General features: G+C 43.4%; 1 protein-coding gene across 1 annotated transcript in view; it reads left to right on the top strand.

The window, feature by feature from the left end:
- Positions 1-7107: 7107 nt before the first annotated feature.
- The window catches only part of LOC143394831 (protein FAM169B-like), a 65053-nt gene continuing 52950 nt past the window's right edge, over positions 7108-19210 (top strand). The window contains exon 1 of the mRNA XM_076849430.2: positions 7108-7182. Coding sequence (XP_076705545.2) covers positions 7108-7182 — 75 coding nt within the window. The remainder of the gene's footprint in view (positions 7183-19210) is intronic.

Below are 19210 nucleotides of genomic sequence, written 5' to 3'. Positions count from 1 at the left end.
GGGCAAGGTATTGTCCATTTTGTTTACTGCAGAATCCCTAGAATCCAGAAGAGTATGGGGAATTTAGCTGTGTCACCGATTAGGGGTTCAAGAATGTCTCCAAGAGCTGAGGAGACCTCTGTTAGAAACTTCCAGGTTCTTGACCACATTGCAGAAAAGAATTTAAGGACACAGCAGGTTTCAGGCAGGAAGGAAAAGCTTTATTGCAAAGTGAAAGTACACACCCCAGGGCTGAATGCTGAATGCAGGGGCCAGATGGATGGGTTCCCTATCTATAATGTTCTGGGGGATGAATATTCATATACAAGGGTTAAATATGAATGAGATTCTCTGGAATTGGGAGGTCCCTTTAGAGAACTCTGCTCAGCTTCATTAGCATCTAATTATGCAGCTAATGGGTGTGTGCATACATATGGTAATCAGTCTTAAAGATTAAAAGAGGTGAAGGTGAGGAAGTCTTCTGGTGGGCAAGGACAGGAAACTAGTCTGAAGTTAGCTTGATAGTGTCATCTCCTTGTGGCTGGGTAAGATGTTATTTTAGCCAATCTGATCTTAGCAGGATATTAGTGGTTAGGTAGGGGTGGCTCACAAGTTGTTTGCACAATGCTACCAGGATATCTGTGGTTAAGTAGGAGCAGCTCATAAACTGCCTGCGAGCTGCCTGCTTACATTTATTTCTCCTGTTCCCTACCCCAATTAATGTGTGTTGCATGAGGACATGGTGTTTGGAGCTCTGTGGCTCAGGGAGCTCTGAGATTTCATTACTATAGAAAATGGAATCTCAGACTCCTAAGTGGTGACTCAAGGGTTGCTTTAAGGGGAGCTTCTGGCTCTGGGATCCAAGTAAGTAAGCACACTACAGCAGTGATGCATGGAAGCAGAACTGGGAATGTTTTTCATCCTCTGCTTGAGGATGCCCTGGTCTTTACCACCTCAGTTGTTCGGGATGAAGAATGTGGAGAAGTTAGGTGGTTTTTCTTGTAACAGTGGTCCACTTTATGCTTTGAATATAATCCCTGCTGTTCTGCTACTACAACTTATTTTTAAAATGAACCTGTGTCTTTCTCTTCCTCTCTCCCTGCTTCTTCCTAATCTTTCCCCCTTCCTACCTCAGGGGAAACAGGATTACCTTCTCCTTCCTTGAGTACACATCCATCATAGGAATGAAGTAATCCAGACTTTGGGGATGGTACCAGAAGATCTCTGAAATGACTGTCTCCAACATTAACAATTGAATTACAACTCCAACAGAGAACACGTGGAACGTAGCCTTTGAGTCACCTCTTTAAAACCCCCATGTTCCTGCAGATGGGCAGAATCATATCCCTGTGTTTCTCTTTTGCTAATAAACCAATAAACCTTCTTTTTTCTTTTTCTCAAAAACCATGTTCTCCTTTTTGGATTGGCAATGGGGACAAGGACTGAGCTTTCAGCAACATTCAGAGCTGCTTGTTTGTGGGGTGGAGGTGGAGAGACAAGGAAGGCAAATGAGTCCTAGATCTGTACTGGGGGCAGAGGCCCATAATAGGCGCTGAGGATGCAGTCAGCTTGAGGGGCCAATCCAGAAGGACCAACTTCCAAGTACCCAACCAGATCCCTTGTGTTTAGGCAGTTGCATGCTTATTTATTTACTCAGAGATGGGGTCTCCCCATAATTGCCCAGGCTGGTCTTATTGATACCACCAGTTACCGGGGACAAGTTCTGCTTTCTCACACGTCGAAGCATAATATTAGAGAGGAAGCATATAAAGCAGGGTTTATTTAAAAAGGGGTAACATAGACTTCTCCTGGGAGGGAGAGGAAGGCCATAAGTTGGTATCCTGGTACCCCAAGAAGTGAGAGCATTCTGACTTTTTTATATGTCCTAGGCTTCCTTTGTTCTCCTCTCTTCCTTTTATCTCTCTCCTTCCTGCATGTGTGAGTAGGCCCTGGAGATGCCCAGGAGATGCTCAGTGGGATGGCCAAAAGGAGAGAAGCTGATGGGCCCGAGGGCCAAGGTGGAGTGATCAGGACAGGAAGGGAGCACAATTAACAACTCCCTTAGGAAGGGACAATTCCTGGGACAGGTTACCTTAGCAACAGGTTGGAGCTGGGGCAGGTTATCTTGATAAGGGTGGAGGAAAGGCTCTGAAGGCATTAATATTTCAATCTCTCCTTTCTCTGGATAGGACCCTTGCCTATCTACCTGTCTAATTCTGGCTTCATTATCATGGGAGAAGAGCTGTCTCCCAAGAAGGGACTGAGGAGTTTCCAAAGGAGAGGGGGGAAACTCAACTCAGGACAACTCAACTCAGGATGCTTTCTTGGCGTATGTGATGAAATAGAATTTCACCATGAGCTGGACAAAGGCATAGACAGAAGTTTATTTAGGAAGGTAGATGCACATTCAAGGAAGAATGCAGGCTGTCTTGAGAGTGAGAAGCAGCCCTGACTTGGGCTGGGGGTCTCATATTTATAGAAGGGCTGTATCAGGGGCCCTACTGGAAGTGGATCCAGGGTGGAGCAGCGCAATTTCAAGCCAGTTTCCCCTGAACTTGTGTATTTCCCTCATTGTACAAGGCCTTGGGCCAAGGGCATGGCTCAAGGGCTCATTGCTCAAGATTTATAACTGTGCTTTCCATATCTCAATGCTTGTGGGTGTTTCCTGTGAGATTCAGTATTTTTCTCTCTTTATTCTAAATCCCTGAGTCTGAAACTCATGGAATCAAGCCATCTTCTCACATCAGCCTCATGAGTTGCTGGGACTACAGACAAGTCTGTGCACAGTTGCATTTTAACATCATTCATTCCTTCACCTTTGGAAAGATGACACCCTGAAACAAGCCAAGTGTAATGGAGGAAAAAATCGCCTGCAATTTTTTGAACGGTTAATAATTAAAAAGGGTTAGGTATCAGCAAAAGCAGATTGGAAAAAAATTGGAAAAACTTTGAAATAGGCAGAAACATAAGTGGTTGTACTGTGTTATGTGTTCCTTTTATGGACTCTCAACTGTGCAAAATTTCAAAAATTTCAGGATTGCAAACCCTTTGGAGATATATATATATATATATATATATATATATATATATATATATATATATATATATTTTTTTTTTTTTTTTTTTTTTTTTTTTTTTTTCACAAAGAAACAGAAGGGGATGGAGGCATGAAAGTACCCAGGCCAGGCTTAGAGACACTGGCTAGGGGGTGTGCGTGTGTGTATGGGGTCGCGAACAGTTCTCCCCTCCCCTGGTCAATCAGATGGGAAGGTGGAAAGAGTGCTCTTCGCAAAATTTTCGAGGAGCCACGGTTTTGATAGCTGACAAACTATCCAGCGGAGGTCTTGAGGGAGGAGGCGAGGAGTGAGGGCACCCCGAGGGAAGAGCGGGGCGAAAGGAGTCTGAGGTGGGGTGGCGGGTGTGGCGTCCGTGGCAGGGTGTGGGGAAGTCTCAGGGGATTCTCGAGGTAGAGTCGGGGCGGGGGGCGGGGGGAGTGAGGGCGACTGGGCGCCGCCGCCGGAGCCGTAGCATGGAGGACGAGAGCTCCCTCAAAGCCGCAGGTAAGGGGAGCCGCGGCCGACGCGACCCGGTGCGCCCTCGGTTGCAGCCTTCTGCCACCGCCCCTGTTCGCGTCTTGGGTCTCGGGTTTCAATGGCTCGTCCCGCCCGAAAGCTCCAGGCTCCAGCGCTGCAAAACGAGACGTAAACAGCGCGCCGCGGCCAAGGGAACTTCCCGGAGTAGGCGCCAGGACGCCGCTATCCGCGCACCTGTTGCCGCCGTTGCCGTCGGGTGGGGGCAGGCTAGGCGCCCGCGTTTACCTCAGAAAGTTTAAATGCAGGGCACACGGAAAAAAGAGGAAATGGTCAGGGGAGCTGTAGGAGGAGCTGCCAGATGTGAACCCCTGGAGGACACACCGTGCTGGGCACCCAGCCTCGTTCGCGGCTTCTCCCAGCCATCCCTGGGACCGCAGGGCGATGGGACAGCTGACCTGGGCTTGCTCCCTGGGCGGGGAATGTGGGCGAGTTCCCTGCATCGTAGGGCCTTGGTGGTCTTGTTTGGGAAATGGGAATCTCACAGTGGGGAAGAGTTCCGTATGGACAGCTCGGGTTACTGCAGTCCCCCAGCCCGGGCAACTGGGATGGGGAGCGGGGGAGGGTGGTCGGGCCCCACTGGGTGCCAGTTCCCACCCGGGCGGGCTGCAGTTGTGCGTCGGACGCGACTCTACTGTCCCAGCCGGGACTTGAGGGCGCTACCCTAAGCCCGCCACCTGTCGGGTACCAGGTGGTACTATGCCCGGCCTTCTGTTTGGAGGCAGCATCTGAATCTGAAAATACTTGGGACTGACCCCTAAAGGGCTGTCTGCTACCTCCACAAAAGCGGATTGTTGGAGGGAGGCAGAGGTAGGGCTATTAGATTCTGAGATAGTACTTCTTTTTCTCTCCTGCATCCTCTCCTCCAGTGAGAACAAGTGGCAGGAAGGGGCCTTGGTTCCTGAGGGAGGAAGAGCACCGTGGCCAGCTCCTCTTGTCCCCTTAAGCGTCCAGTTTGCTTGCTAGGCGCCTTGGCCGCAGCTGGCGGGCCCCGCCTCACAAGCAGTCAGACCGCAGACTGGCTACACTCTCCAGCCACACATCCCTGTGAGGGAAAACTACATCTCATGGAGGCGCCTCTGCTTTTTATTGGAAGCCAATGTCAGCGTCCGAATCACTTGCTTTTATAACGTGCATTTGAAAGCTACGATCGAGTTGTTTTTCTTTTAATTTTAAGTCAATGAGTTAAGGAGAAGGTAGCAGGTAGCTAAGTCTATGAATTAGTAACATGCTTCAAGAATGTTTTCGCTGGTCTGGAGATTAAGAGAGTTTTGTTTTTATTTTTGGAAAGATTCTATTTCTTTCTTTTTTTGGTAATTCCTTCAGAAAGTTAGGATTTTGTTTGTTTGTTTGTTTGTTTTTAAGAAAGTTAGTTTTAATGGTTTGGATAGTGAGCGCTGTTTCCAGTGTGCATGTTGGAGAAGTGAAGCAAGGAAAAAAGGTGACTCTTAAAAAACGCAGAGAAGCCAGTATGGGCTCACTGTACAGCATTGTGTCATTACAGGGAGGTACTCAACCCTGGCTAGCTTCCTTTCTTGGTCTCTGTCTTCTGGTGGTACCATGAAACAGAGGGTTCCCCATGACAAGTGCTTCAGAAATCCGTTTATGCAGTCTTATTTTAATGGAAAAAGTAATGGTAATTTCACCTTCTGGAAAAGTATAGCTGGCCTATAACCGTTTACGGATTTTCCTGTACTTATTTCAATGTTTGCTGTGGTTTTGACAGTCACTGATGGCCCAGATGACACACAGCAGTTGCACATTAATCATTTCCACATGTGCTCGATCCTAATGGATTGGAATTTTGCATAGTTGAACCATTGCCCAAGCTTTGATAGCCCTTTTCCAAAAATGGTTTGAGCTAATCGTGTCTGCTTGGGAACACTTTTTCTTTGAGCAAAGAAGCATGGAACTAGAAACTATGGTTTCAGGTAAGGCTATATCCTAGTTCCGACTCACTTCTGCTGCTGAAACAGGGAAAAGGCATGTGACTGACTTGGGAGCTGTGTTCTGTTTCTGTGAGGCTCCTTAATATGGGTGTGTCTGTTTTCCTAAGGAGTTACTGTCCAAAGGGGATTTGGGAGAACCCTACAATAATTCAAGTTTTCTTGACATGCTCCAAGGCCACACAGAATTTCCTAGCCCCTCCCCCCCCATTTCAGAGCCTTTGTATGTGTGTTTTTAATTTCCCCTTTACCAAAGACCTTCTTAGGTTCCACTGGTGCATCTGTTGCTGTCATTTCAGCTTAGAGTATACTGGAAAGAAAAAAGAAAGTTAGATGCAGCCTTCTTCTGTTACCTTGAACTTCCTTGTCTCTGAGGTAAAGGCTTGACTTGCCTCATAAAGATTAGATGAGACCCCATGTGAGTAGGAGCCAACTGTTGGGCCCACACTCTCGCAGAGTGGACACAGAGAAGGCCATTTGTTTGGACTTTTGAAAAGTTGGGTGTTCTGACAATTTACACTGGTCATAAAACAGAGTGGGCTGATAGACAAGAAAGCTAGCAAGCAAGGGGAACTAGAGGGTAACTCAGAAGCTTGGGTAGGAGCAAGGGGGACCGTGGGGATGCTAATAAATGAACTGACTTCTGAGGGTGGGAGGGTACCGGCATGATTTGATTGACACATAGTGATTTCAGGGTGTTTCAGGACATGCCTCTTATTGGAAATATGAAAAGTTTGTCAGAAATACTAACTCCAGAGTGCAGGAGGAGTTCAAGTGGAGAATTCTAGAACCACCAGAGTCTGTGGTGCCTGAGCTCTGTTGGGGACCCCTGCTATCAAGTGAAGACAGAACAATGCAGATGGAAGCCTGGGAAGGGTGTCCCTTGGGATATGGGAGGAGGAGAGGATAGAGGGAGAATGCTCAGGAAGGGAGAAGTTCTGGGAACTGGTTTTGAGACACAGATATGTAAGGGTAGTAAAGGTGATCCCTTGCCTTCCCAACATGAGTTATGGCCCAAACAATCCCTGTAACGTGAGGCAGTCTCAGTAGTGTACACCTGTAATCCTAGCTACTTGGGAGACTGAGGCAGGAGGATCACTTGAGCCCAGGAATTTGGGATAGTTTGGGCCACAGAGGGAGACCCCATCTCAGAAAACAAACAGAAAATCAGAGTAAGAGAAAAATATAACAGATTTATTTAATCCTAGTTTTATGTGACACAGGAACTTTCAGAATGAAGACACAAAGGCAGAAATGCCTCTCTTATGCTTACATTCTATGAAGCAGGGACAGTCCTGTAGAAATGTCATGGGACAGCAATAGGCTAAGAGAGGAACACACAAGGCCTGTGTTCAGATTCTTCCTGATTTCTCTGGTTGTAGCATTTCTTCCTCCTCAGTAATGGTCACGAACCTTCTGGAATGAGAAGGAAAAAGAGTGGGTCAGAGAATTTCTTCAGGTCCAGCTCCAAGACAGAAAGGTTGGGAGCAGGAGGACTAAGTGTAGTGTTTTTATGGGGGAAGGGGTTCCATTTCCTATGGCCTACTGTGGAGAAGAGGAATTCTCAATTGTATGACTTGTTTCTGGGGAACATGGCGGGCAAGAGACAGGAGGGCAAGAGACAGGAGGGCCAGAGACGGGAGGGCCGGAGAAGGTCAGAGACGTTGGTTTGGAGGGATTCCAACTTGCTTTAATTCACAGTACTCAGCATGCCAAAGTGCTGTATTTTGGGGTATCTTTTTCTTTTTGAGCCCCAACAAATCCAAAGAGGGAAAGTAAACTGGGAAAGAAACCACAGGTGGGATCTGAGGCAGAGGGAATCGAGGCAGTACAGATATGGAACAGCCCAGAGGTGGGTGGACATATCACAGGACCCTGACAGGGGCCAGGCATAGCTGTTGTTTCAAAAGGATTTGTGGTGAGAAGAAAAGGGAGAAGACCAGGGATGGTGGCACATGACTGTAATCAGTAACTCGGGAGGCTGAGGTCTGAGGATGGCAGGTTCAGATCACAGATTGCAAGTCCCGCCTCAGAAACTTAGCAAGGCTCTAAGCAATTTAGTGAGACTCTGTCTCAACAAAGGAAAAAAAAAAAAAGACTGGGGATGTACCACATTGGTAAACTTCCCTGGGTTCAATCTCTGGGAGGTAGCTTCTCCATTGCATGTTTGGGCAGAGGAGACTGGAATACATTTTAGTAAATTAACCTTTAGGAACACTTTGCTGTATGCCAGGTATTGTACTGAGCCCTTCGAAAGCATGACCTTAATTGATAAGTAGTAAAGGGAGATAGTATTATCATCCATACTTGACTGGAGCGGAATCTGTGGCAGTGTTGGGATTCAAATGGAAGTTGTTGTTGGTTGTGGTGTGACTCCCCAGAGAAGGAAATCTGTCTTAAGGGTGAAGTTCCAAAAAAAAAAAAAAAAAAAAAAGGTAGAGGCTCAGGAAGGAAATAATTTACAAGACAGTTCCTAAAGGACCTAAAGGACCCCTTCAGAGATGACCTCCTGCTAACATAAAACTTAAATCACATATTTATTAGCCATTTTGAATTTTCTCTGATCCATGGCATGTGAGTAACCTCATAGGGGAACATGGACGTGGCAAGTCCGGGGAATCTCAGATTCCTGGGGAGCAGCACCTCACTGGGGATAGTGGGCGGAGGCTGGATGTCACTACTATCAATTATCCTGTATCTCTTACCCAGCCTCTACCCATCAGAAGGGATTAGCCAGCCTCTATGCATCAGAAGGGAAAGGAAGGGACGGGAAGGATAAGTTAGTCTCTAAAAGTCTACTTGACCATGAAAGTTGTCAGGTATGGCTACCCAAGCAGATGATAGTAGTCTCTCTGAGGGCCGGACCCTGGTTGGTCTTTCTGCCTAGTGCCCGAGTTCCATGAATGTTGAATGCAGGGGACATTTCCTATTGGGTGCTGGTGAAAACCCTTGTTGGCTCTGTGAGTGTAGAAGGGATTGCTGGGAGGAGTTCTATGTAGACTGGGTATGTCAGGAAGTGGTGAGATGCTAACTGTCTTGCCACACACCAGGGCAGAGTGCACCTGACCAGGTTGCTGGGCAACACATCCCTCAAAATGTCTTCCTGGGAAGACTGGGTCCGAGTGGGTCCTCCTAACTGCCTGGGTGTCTGTGTACCCCTTTCCTCTTGTGATTCCTTGCCTCCCTGTGGGATCTATACTGTAGAAAGTTCTTGTTCACTTTGTCACTGGATGTTTGTGCTAAATAGGGATCACTATAGCCTGAGGCAGGGCTGGAGAAGGCTGGTGTGCTGACCCTGTCCAAGGGTCCTGCCATGGCTTGGCAGGATTGGGTGAATTACCAGGAGGCCAGGACTGGAGCTGTCAGTGGGAGGACAGTGGGTTCTGAAGTGTTGCCTTTCTGACCTTTGAACCCCTAGTCCAGTGACTGGCTTTCTCTGGGTTCCTGACAGCAGCTAGCTTCTGGCTCCTCTGCTATGGTATTGGTAGCTCAGCCCAGGGAAGTTCTAAACAGAATTGTAGAAAATGGCTGTGCTAGGTGGTATAGAAAGAAATTTTAGGAGAAAAACCCAGCACCCATTCAGATACCTAAAGGGTCAGGTGATTTTTAAAGTTGGGATGGGTGGGGGGCAGTGGGACAGTTGCAGTTTGATGTCTTTCAGTAGCAGCTGATGGTCTAGGGCCTTTGAATGAGGATGTAACAGGTGTGGTTTAGAACTGCTGTGCCTTTGAGACCGCCCATCCTCGGCTGTGAGTTTGCCTTTCCAAGGTCAGAGATCAGCAAATTGGGATGGGGACCAGGGATACAGTCTCTGTGGATCCAAAGGCCGCTGTTGGTTAAAACGCAGGCCTGCCCCTCCTCACCGCCGCAGTTCTTCTCCCTATCTTCCTGTCCTGTTCTTTGACCATGTTGAGGAGGTCTCTCCCATGGCATTCAGTATTCCCAGGCTGCAGTCTCATTTTCTTGCTAAGAAGAACCTGTTTCAACCAAAGCCTGTTGATTGACATGCTTCTTTGGTCCTTCAAAACATGGCAACCACGAGGCCGTGGGAAACTGCCTAGGCTGAGGTCTTGGGGCACAAAGGGGAGATGATTTGGGGATGGGCTCTTGCCCAGGGTAGTGAGCTCCCTGCTCTGTGTGTGTGGCAGCGGAGGAAGGGCTCCCACTTCCAAACCCTCCTAAGATTGCTTGATCTTGCTGAAATTAAGATAAATGTGTTTTCTTTGGAAACTGAGTCTAGAACTACAACTCAAAATTTCATTAACAGAGAAATCTGTGTTCATTTCTTCATTGCTAAAATAAACACAGAGTCCATAAGTATTTGAGAAGTTGACTTTGTGGAAATTTCCCCATTGCTTAAAACTTCTCATGGTACCATCCCCTGCCCAGTTGTACTCCCTATCAGACTGGTACTTAGTGGACTATTTTTGACTTGTGTATGTATGTGGTGGAGCAGTATAAGTGAATTATAATAGTTGGTTGTTCATTTTGAACTTCATGTTTTCCAACAAGTGAGTTGTGTAATGTATGTACACTACCCACATTTGGATTATTAGAACATCTTGGGGTGGGGGTGACACTTTTAAAGCTATTTAGAAGGGAAGGTGTTGCTTTTTTCGGGGGGGGGGGGTTACCAGGAATTGAACTCAGGGGTGCTTGGCTACTGAGCCACATTCCCAACCCTATTTTGTATTTTATTTAGAGACAAGATCTCATTGAGTGGCTTAGCACCTCACTTTTGTTGAGGCTGACTTTGAACTCACAAGTCCTCCTGTCTCAGCCTCCCCATCCGCTGGGATTACAGGCATGTGCCACTATGCCCAGCTTACTTGTATTTTTGATGATGAGTGAATATTAAATAAAATATTTATTAAAATATTAAAAATATTTGGTGAAAATATACAAATACAACAAAATCTGTCCTGCAAAAGTCTAGTTATTTGTTGATGATACCTTCTTTTAATCTTAACAGTTATACATGATTTTTGACAGATCTTTTTTTTTTAATTTCTTGCATTCTTTTGTATTAATTGAAATCCCCTGTATTCTTGCCTTAATTTCATTTTTCTCTCTCCTGTTTTGACATTTAATCTTGATTTTTATTCTTTAAAGGGCTAATGTAAAGTTTAATATGCATATTTAACTCAAATTTATTCTGAGATTAGTCAACTTTTTAGCTTTCTGGAATAACTTAAGAGCCTTAGAATGCTTTCACTCCCATTTCTCCCCCATTTGTGTGCCAGTATTATGTCGCACCTCAGTTTTAGTATGCTTTTTTTTTTTTAGCTCCTCAAGTTAGATTTTTTTGTTCTGTATGGTCAGCAATGACTTAGATATATCTACATGTTTGTCATTTTTTTTGTGTCCATCTCTTCTTGACTAACCACTTTTTCCTGGGGGAAAATATTTAAATAAAAATAAATTTAAAAGGTGAAGATTTTCTCTAACACACATTATAAACAGCTTTGAGGGTGGACAGGGGATGTAGTTCAAGGGTAGAGCATTTTCCTAGTATGTGTGTAGCTCTGGGTTTCATCCCCAACACTGGGGGAAAAAAAGGAAAAATAAATATCTTTAGGGAGTCTGCTGGTAGTGAAATCCCTCATCTTTTGTTTTTCTATTTATTTGTTTTTTTGTAGTGCTGGGGAATAAAGCCAGGGTCTCATGTGTTTCAGGTGAATAACTTTCCACTGAACTGCACTGTCAGTCCAGTTTTGTTTTTCTTTCTTAATTTTGCTCACATTCTTGGAAATTACTGTTGCTAGGTGGAAGATGAAAGCTGTTTTTTACTTAGCACATTAAAAATGGAATTCCAATGTTTACTGGCTTCCATAGTTGATATTGAGAAGGCAGCAGTCTAATTGCTTAGAAGAATCTCTCTTTGCTTTTTGACTGCTTTTATGGTCATCTTTTGTATTTTCTGTTTTGCAGTTTTACTTCACTGTGTTTAGGTGGGAATTTTCCTTGTTTGGGGCATTGGTTGTGATTCTAGAATCTAAGACAAGGTATCTTTCATTAATTCTAGAACTCTTGCTATTTTTCCATTCCTGGAACTTCAGATAAATTGTTGTGGAACCTTCTACACTACTCTTGATTTTTCCTAACCCACTTTTCAAGTTTTCCATCTGTGTATTTTTGTGTACTGCAGTCTGGGTCATTTCTTTAGCTGTGTTTTCCAATTCATCAGCTATTAAGACATTCATTTCTAGAAGTTCTACTTTCTTTCCTCCTAGAATCTTATTGGGCAATTTGAAAAATCTTCACCTTTTCAATTTATCTTTATTTAAATATTTTAAAATTTGCTTCATGTCATTATCTTCTATATTACATAATCTCAATATCTGCAGTCTTTGTGAATTTGAGTCTGTAGTTTGTGCTGTCTCTTTCATGGTGGTTTGTTTTATCATATGATATCAGATCTAAATGGCCTCAAAGTTGTACCCTTACCTGCAGACGCCTGTATGGCTTAATGTTGGGGAAAGTCAAAGTATCATTTTCTAGTTTTTATCAGGTTTCAATCCAGCATATAAAAGTCATCCTTTCATTGGTGTTTCATCTACTTTTTCAAAATTGCTCAGTTTATACTTTAGGAAAAATACATAGTATTTTAGAGTATAATATTCTTTTGTTGATGTGTTCATCAATTTAACACTGTGATAAAGCTAGGATCATAACAGATTTAGACTATTTCTGATGTTAGTTCAGAAATCCATCACAGTTTGAAAGCTTCCAGTTGAATTTCATTCACTTATTTGGAAGAGACAGGTTAAAGTAGAAGGTCAGCTTGTCCTCTCCTGCTGCACAGCCAGTCAGCTGCAAGTTCTGCTATGCACATCGACAAAATCTGCTCAACTTATCTGTTCCCCTTGCCGTCTTCACTACAAACACATGTTCATGCTGTCCTCATTGTTCATCTGATCTCTTTGTGCTGCCTCTGATTAAGTCTCCCACTATGGTGTGTTCTGGATGAAGCACCAAACTCACACCACTAGTTTTGCCGCTCATCTCCCTCTGAATGAATGTCTGTCTTTCTACTTTTTGCAAGTTTTTCAAAGTTGATTTTTAAAATTTAGGAATATGTAGGCAAAGAACCTTGGGTAGACATTTTTTTCCAGAGAAGATATACACTTGGAAAATCAGTGCATGAAAAGAACCTCAACATCTCGAATCGTTAGGGAAATGCAAATCACAACCACAATAAGATACCTCTTCTGTTAAAAAGAAAAATGAAACAGGAAATAGCGAGCATTGATGAGTATATAGAGAAATCAAAATCCTTTTGCCTGGTGATGGGAATCTAAAATGTGTTGCCCCACTGTGAAAAATGGCATAGAGGTTCCTCATAAAATTGAACACAGGATTCCTAGCTGACCACTCTTCTGGATATGTAGCCCAAAGAATTGCAAGCAGGGCCTTGAAGAGATATCTGCATACTCTTGTTCACAGCAGCATTATTCACAATAGCTAAGGAATGGGAGAAACTCAAGTGTCCATCGACAGATGAAATGGAAACAAAATGTGGCATATGATGGGCTATTATTCACCCTTGAAAGAAATTCTGATGCATCCCTATGACATGGGTGAACCTTGAAGACATTATGCTAAGTGAATTAAGGCAATTACAAATAGAAATTGCCGTGTGATTCTGCTCAGATGACATGTCTAGAGTAGTCAAGTTCATAGAGACAGTGGAAAGGCAGAAAGGGCCTGAAGGCTGGAGGTGATATCTAGGATGGGGAGTATGTCATTTAAGTTTAGGAAGATGAAAAAGTACTAGAGATGGATGGTGGTCATTGTTGCACAACAATGCTCGTAATATGCCACAAAAGCTGTACACTTGAAAATGGCTAAAAGTTTAAATCTTATGCCATGTTTATTTTACCGTAATAAATGGTCCGAAATAATTATGGATATGTGTCATGCTTTCCATAAAAATAAAATGAGGCTGCGGATGTGGTCAGTGGTTAAGCACCCCTGGGTTCAATCTCTGGTAACCCTCCCCCCCCAAAAAAAAATCAAGTCCATAAAAAGTAAATGACTTGAAGGCTGGGACCAGATATTCAGGTTTTTTTTTAAATTACTGTGGTAAAATATGCATAACATAAAATTTATATTTTTTAACTATTTTATGGGAGTACCAGGCATCCTCAGTCCTTTTTATTTTTGGAGACAGAGTCTTACTAAGGTTTTAGGTCCTTGCTAAGTTGGCTAAAGCTGGCCTCAAATTTGCAGTCCTCCTACCTCAGCCTCCCGAGCTACTGGGATTATAAGCATGCACCACATTTTTTGCCTACTTTTAAGCATACAGCTCGGTGGCATTATGCACATTCACATTATGCACATTGTACAAATGTCACCACTCCCCATCTCCAGGATTTTATCATGTTCTCAAATAAAAACTCCATACCCATTAAACAACAACTCCCCACTCCTCCTCCCCCAAGACTCTGGGTAAACTCTTATTTCACTTTGAATTTTTATGAATTTGTCTATTTAAGGTGCCTCATGTAAGTGGAATAGCAAAAAATGTTTCTTTTCATGATAGGCTTATTTCATAGGGTCCAGCCTTCAAGTTTCATCCATGTGTAGTGTGTATCAGTTCCCTTTCTTTGTAAGGTTGACTATTCCTTAAAATATTCCATCGTTTGTGTCATGTTTGGTGTATCTATTCCTCTGTTGCTGGACATTTGAGTTGCTTCTATCTTGGGCTGTTGTAAACAGTGTTGCTATGAACATGGGTTTACAAGTTCAATGGTATTTGAAATAGGGTGATCCCAAGTGTGAGCTGACATTTGCACAGTACGAGCTAGCTCAACATAAATTAGTAAGTCGGAGAGTCAGTGAGGGTTCAACCCAGGGTCTAGTTAACTTTCCATTTTTGAACCTCTGTTTTCACATCTGAAAAATGGGGGTCAGTGCACTGTACTTTATTGACTTTATGGAGTTCATGAAAGTGTCAAACAAGCCAGGATGTGTGAAAGTTCTTTGTGAACTAGAAAACTCTATGCAATGATAGTATTTAAAAGAGTATTTTTAATATGAGAATATAGCCTTAATTTTTTTCTTATACATCTTCTCCCAGTGAGACCTTTAGAAAAATTGTTTATCCACTCAAGGCAGATGTTAAATTTCTATTTCTTCAATTTCAAATTGAACAGGTACCAACCTTGATGCGAATATTAGTATCCTGCATCTTCTTCATTTACTTTTCATTTTCATAATAAGTCCAGAGCTTTTTAAAAAATGCAGTTATCTTGATACTTTTCCAGGTATTTAGAAACAAATGCATTTTAAATACCTGGAAAAAGTTCCAGATAAGCCTGCCCATTTATCACTGCCCATTCCTCAAGTGAAGCAAATCTGGGGAATGAACATAGGTTCTTTTTATTTTTGCAATATTCTGCAGTGCTGGGGATCTAACCCAGGGCCTCATGCAGGTAGGCAAGTGCTCCAGCAACACTGAGCTAAACGCCCAACAGTTTTTATTTATTAATACAGGTTCTTATAAAGTTGCTGAGACTGACCTGGAACTTCAGATCCTCCTGCCTCAGGCTCCCAGATAACTGGGATTACAGGTGTGTGCCCACTGCACACTTAAATTTTTTTATACCTTAATTTTGTTCACTTATTTTTTTATTTTTTATTTTTTTTTTGCGGTGCTGAGGATCAAACCCAGTGCCTCTCACATGCTAAGTGAGCGCTCTACCACTGAGCCACAACCCCAACCCTGAGACAGCTTCAATTTTTAAACAGTGTGAAATAACTGATTCCAGGACCAGGCTACATAGGCAGAGACTGGTGGTCTTTCAGTGTCCATCACTGCTCTGCACAGAGGTGGACATGCCAAGTAGAAACTCATTTTCTTCCCTCTTAGAAGTTTTGTTGTTTGAAACGTAATAGATGAACAAAAAGGGATGTGTTTTTTGGATAAAAGTTCCTAAAGTCGGTTAACAGCCATGATTCTTGGGTTAGTTCTGAGAAATATTTTTCTGTGACTGGCGGGTAAGAGCGTCACAGTGACGAGGGTATTTTTCTCCTTCTTGTGTGCTGTGTGGTTTAGGGCTCTGGTTCTTTTCTGGACAATTGCTCTACCACAGTGTTTTCCCACTAGCTTCAGGGCCACCACATGACACTGAGACTTGGTATTTTCGTAAGTTCCTGGTCAATTAAGTTCATGATTGGAAGTGTCAAGCTTCAAATGCTTTCTGTGTGTCCTGTGCATGTGCCAAAGCCCTCTTCCTTCCCAGTAAAGGTTAGACAAATATGGCCCCCGCACTGTAATGATGACCATTTGGCATGGAGTTGCTCCAGGTCCTCAGCAAGGAAAACCTGAGCTTTCAGTCCTTGTGTCAAGGTGAAGACCTCTCTGGTGACCATTCATATGGAAGTTGATATTTGAAATGTTATGTTCTGCTGTCTGCCCCAAATAGAACTTCATATGTGTCCCCAAATGTGAGACCTCTTAGAATGAAAAAAAAAAAAAAAAAGGAACAGTATATCTTAGTCCCACCTCATATCCTTTTGGATGATTCAGGGGAGAAATAGTTTTATCCTGGTATCATTAGCCTAATAACAAGAGTCACCAACACTCAAATTATGAGACCTTCATATTAAAAGCAATTAGGATTACATAAACCTTTACGTGGGTGGCACATAAAGTCATCTGCATATTTTACCATCTTTGATTTGGGACAAGTGATTTATTCTCAGCAAAGGCAACGACAAATTGCAAGTGGGCCAGTGCTATCCATGTGATAACAGAGCAACCGGCTGCCTGTCAATTACTGGGTAATAAAACCTTTGCCGCCGCCACCTGCAGTCCTTCAGCAATGCCTCCTCATTTCCTGACAACTTTGCTCATCTGCTCAAAAAATTCTAACATATTCTACATTCTGTTTTCCAGCTTTTTTTTTTTTTTAATTCTTTGCTAAGAATATTTTGGCAATCAGATGCTCTTCAAAAAACAACGAAAATATCCAAGTGTTTATTGGCCTCACCTTCTGTTCTCTACTTTCCTATGAAGAGGGATGCTCTGCTGCCACCAAGGCTGCCTTTCCTGGTGGTGAGTTCTTAATGCTCTGGCCTTGAGCTCCAGGCACCTGCCTGTTTTCTCTCGCTCTAGCCGCGATGGGTCCTTCCACTCTCTGACATTATTTCAAAGCACTCCCCTCAGAAAGTTTGCTTTGCCATCTGTCAGTTGATGGTCTGGGACCAGGGGGCTCTAGTTAAATAAGTTTGAGAAAGAGATGCTGAGCTAAGCAAATTCAACTGCTACAGGATTTCTAAAATCCTTGATTGTTGATAGATATGTAGAACTCTTAGCAATGAACCCAGAGCCACAGCATGCCACCCTTTTCCAAACTTGGTGGTGCTAGAAACCCGGCTTTCACGAGCCTATCCCAAGCATATCTCGTGGAGCTAGTGTTCCACAGATGCACTAGGGAAAACAGTGGCAGGATACCCAGGCCGGTTGTAATGATGTGTGCACAAACCTTAAATGCTTTGATATTAAATAAATGCCAGGCATTGTCTCATACAACTGTGGATATTCCTTATTAAGTGTAATATAATAGTCCTTTTTTAAAAAATGGAATATAATTGGGCTGGTGGTGGAGTGTATGCTTAGCCTGTGCAATCCCCAGCACTAAAAAAAAAAAGGTAAAATTAAATTTAATTATATTTTATATATTTTATGTTAAAAGAAATTCTCAGGCTTAAGGCATCCTATGATGAATGCTTTGCAGGCTCAGGATGAAATCTGTAGGGTGACTACTGGGTTTTCCTAATGCACATGACCTACAGACACACAGCCCTGGGCATCAGACTGCACAGTGAAACGTGCACCTCACTAGAAACTGGGGGCCCTGATGAATTCCTGGTTCTGAATTCTGAGCAGCTGAGATGATACCAAAACTCTCCTCCCTTTGGGCATTATCCCAGCTGCTTTGGGAGTGCATAACACCTGGGGTCAGACCCGCCCCCCCCTCCAGATTTCTTGCTCTATGCTTCCTGAATTTTCTGGTACCCGCTCCTGTCTCTGTTTAGAAATTAGTCTTCATGCTTTTTGCTAAGCCCAGAATTACTCATTTAACCCCCCGGGTAGATTTCTTCTCTAATAAAGCCTCCATTTCTATTAATAAGTGCTTTTTAGAAGAAAATTAATTTGTGAAGAAAAAAAAAACCTGCAAAAGCCAAAACAGACCGCCTATGTGAAAAATGACAGAAAGCAAAAATATGAAAAAAGTTTTTGTGCCTCTTAACTACTTTATAAAAAGTGAGTTGAATGTTATCGTTTTATATCCTGAATGTTTTTCATGTTACCCTGAGCAAGAATTGTTCTTACTGTAATTGAAGAATGACAACCCACATTACTAAAAAATTCAAATGATTACAGCCAGTCTTTCCAATGACATAATATCCCATAGTTACTGCCAGGTAGTGGCTTTCGGCAAAGGCCAAGTTCGTAGAGTGAGGCTAGTAAAATTTAAAATACCTCCCTTAGTGCTTCTCGTAATAATAGTTCCATCTGAGAAAAATTATGCTTTGCTAAAATGAGAGCATTTTCCTAATCTTTATGGTGAGGTAGTGTTTGGAGAGACTATTCTGCAAATGATATTGAATCAATGATTAAATGCAGATCACTGATCTTTTCCAAGATCTTCATTAATTGGCATTGCTGTTTACATTGAAAGAATCAAAAAGTACTGGGAAAGGCCTTGCCATCCTGAACAGCAGTGGCTGACCCTGCAGCGCTCGTGGCCGATGGGCAGTGGGTGATACAAAGTGGCTCGGTATAACATTGCTGTTGAAGCAGCCTGGGAACTTGAGCTTTGGTACAAACATCCTGAATAATTCAATTATTTTCCCTAGAAAAATGCTTTCAGATGAACTATTGTTTTTGTTTTTAGGGTGACTATGCCAACATATGCTTAAAGTGAATTCTTTAATTCTGAGTTTGTTGAGGGATTTCAGTTTCTTTACAGTCTGCAGAGAATATCATTTCCACTGTGTGCCTTTTTTAATAAAAAGTATTTATCGTTGTACTGAAAAGATTACATTCTTTTGGCTTTGGAAAATATTTCCTGTTCAGTTCAAGCCATTAAAGGCTGTTAGCATTTCACATCTGGAGGCCCTTGTGGAGCCTGCCTTCCATCACCCGGGAAGCGGGGAAGCAGAACGAGCGTGGAGGCCTGGCCCAGCCTCAGGCGCGTGCGCAAGCCTTGTTTACTTCCCAAGGCTGACTCTCGTGTGTGCTTGTGTGTGTGTGTGTGTGTGTGTGTGTGTGTGTGTGTTTTAATTCTTCCTGGGAGCGGGGAGCCCGTCCTCCTTCTGAGTCGGGCTGAGGAGTGGTGCATTCCTTCTTCTAAGGTTGGGGAGGGGTCTTCTTCTGCTGGGCCTTGGGTGCTCTCTCCCCTCTCCTGTCTTAAGCAGCTTGGATTGTCATTCCCACCCAATTTTCCAGGAAGCTAACCCAAACATCTGTATAGGACAGAAGCTGCTGAGATTTCTGATGGACAAGTTTTCCTCAAAGGGAAGAGAATGAATTTAAACAAAGTGGGCCAGAGAGTTGTGGGTGCTAGGTTGAGTTGAGGGGCACTCCCAGTCCTCTGCTCTGTGGCTGTACTTCTGCACCCTGCTTTAAAAGGGATCTGAGTGTGGGTGCCACAGTATTTTCTTTCTTTCTTTTTTTTTCTT

This window comes from Callospermophilus lateralis, chromosome 3 (assembly GCF_048772815.1).
Source record: "Callospermophilus lateralis isolate mCalLat2 chromosome 3, mCalLat2.hap1, whole genome shotgun sequence".
Classification (NCBI taxonomy): domain Eukaryota; kingdom Metazoa; phylum Chordata; class Mammalia; order Rodentia; family Sciuridae; genus Callospermophilus; species Callospermophilus lateralis.
The sequence above is the reverse complement of the archived record's forward strand: the minus strand, read 5'-3'. Positions and strand labels throughout refer to the sequence as shown.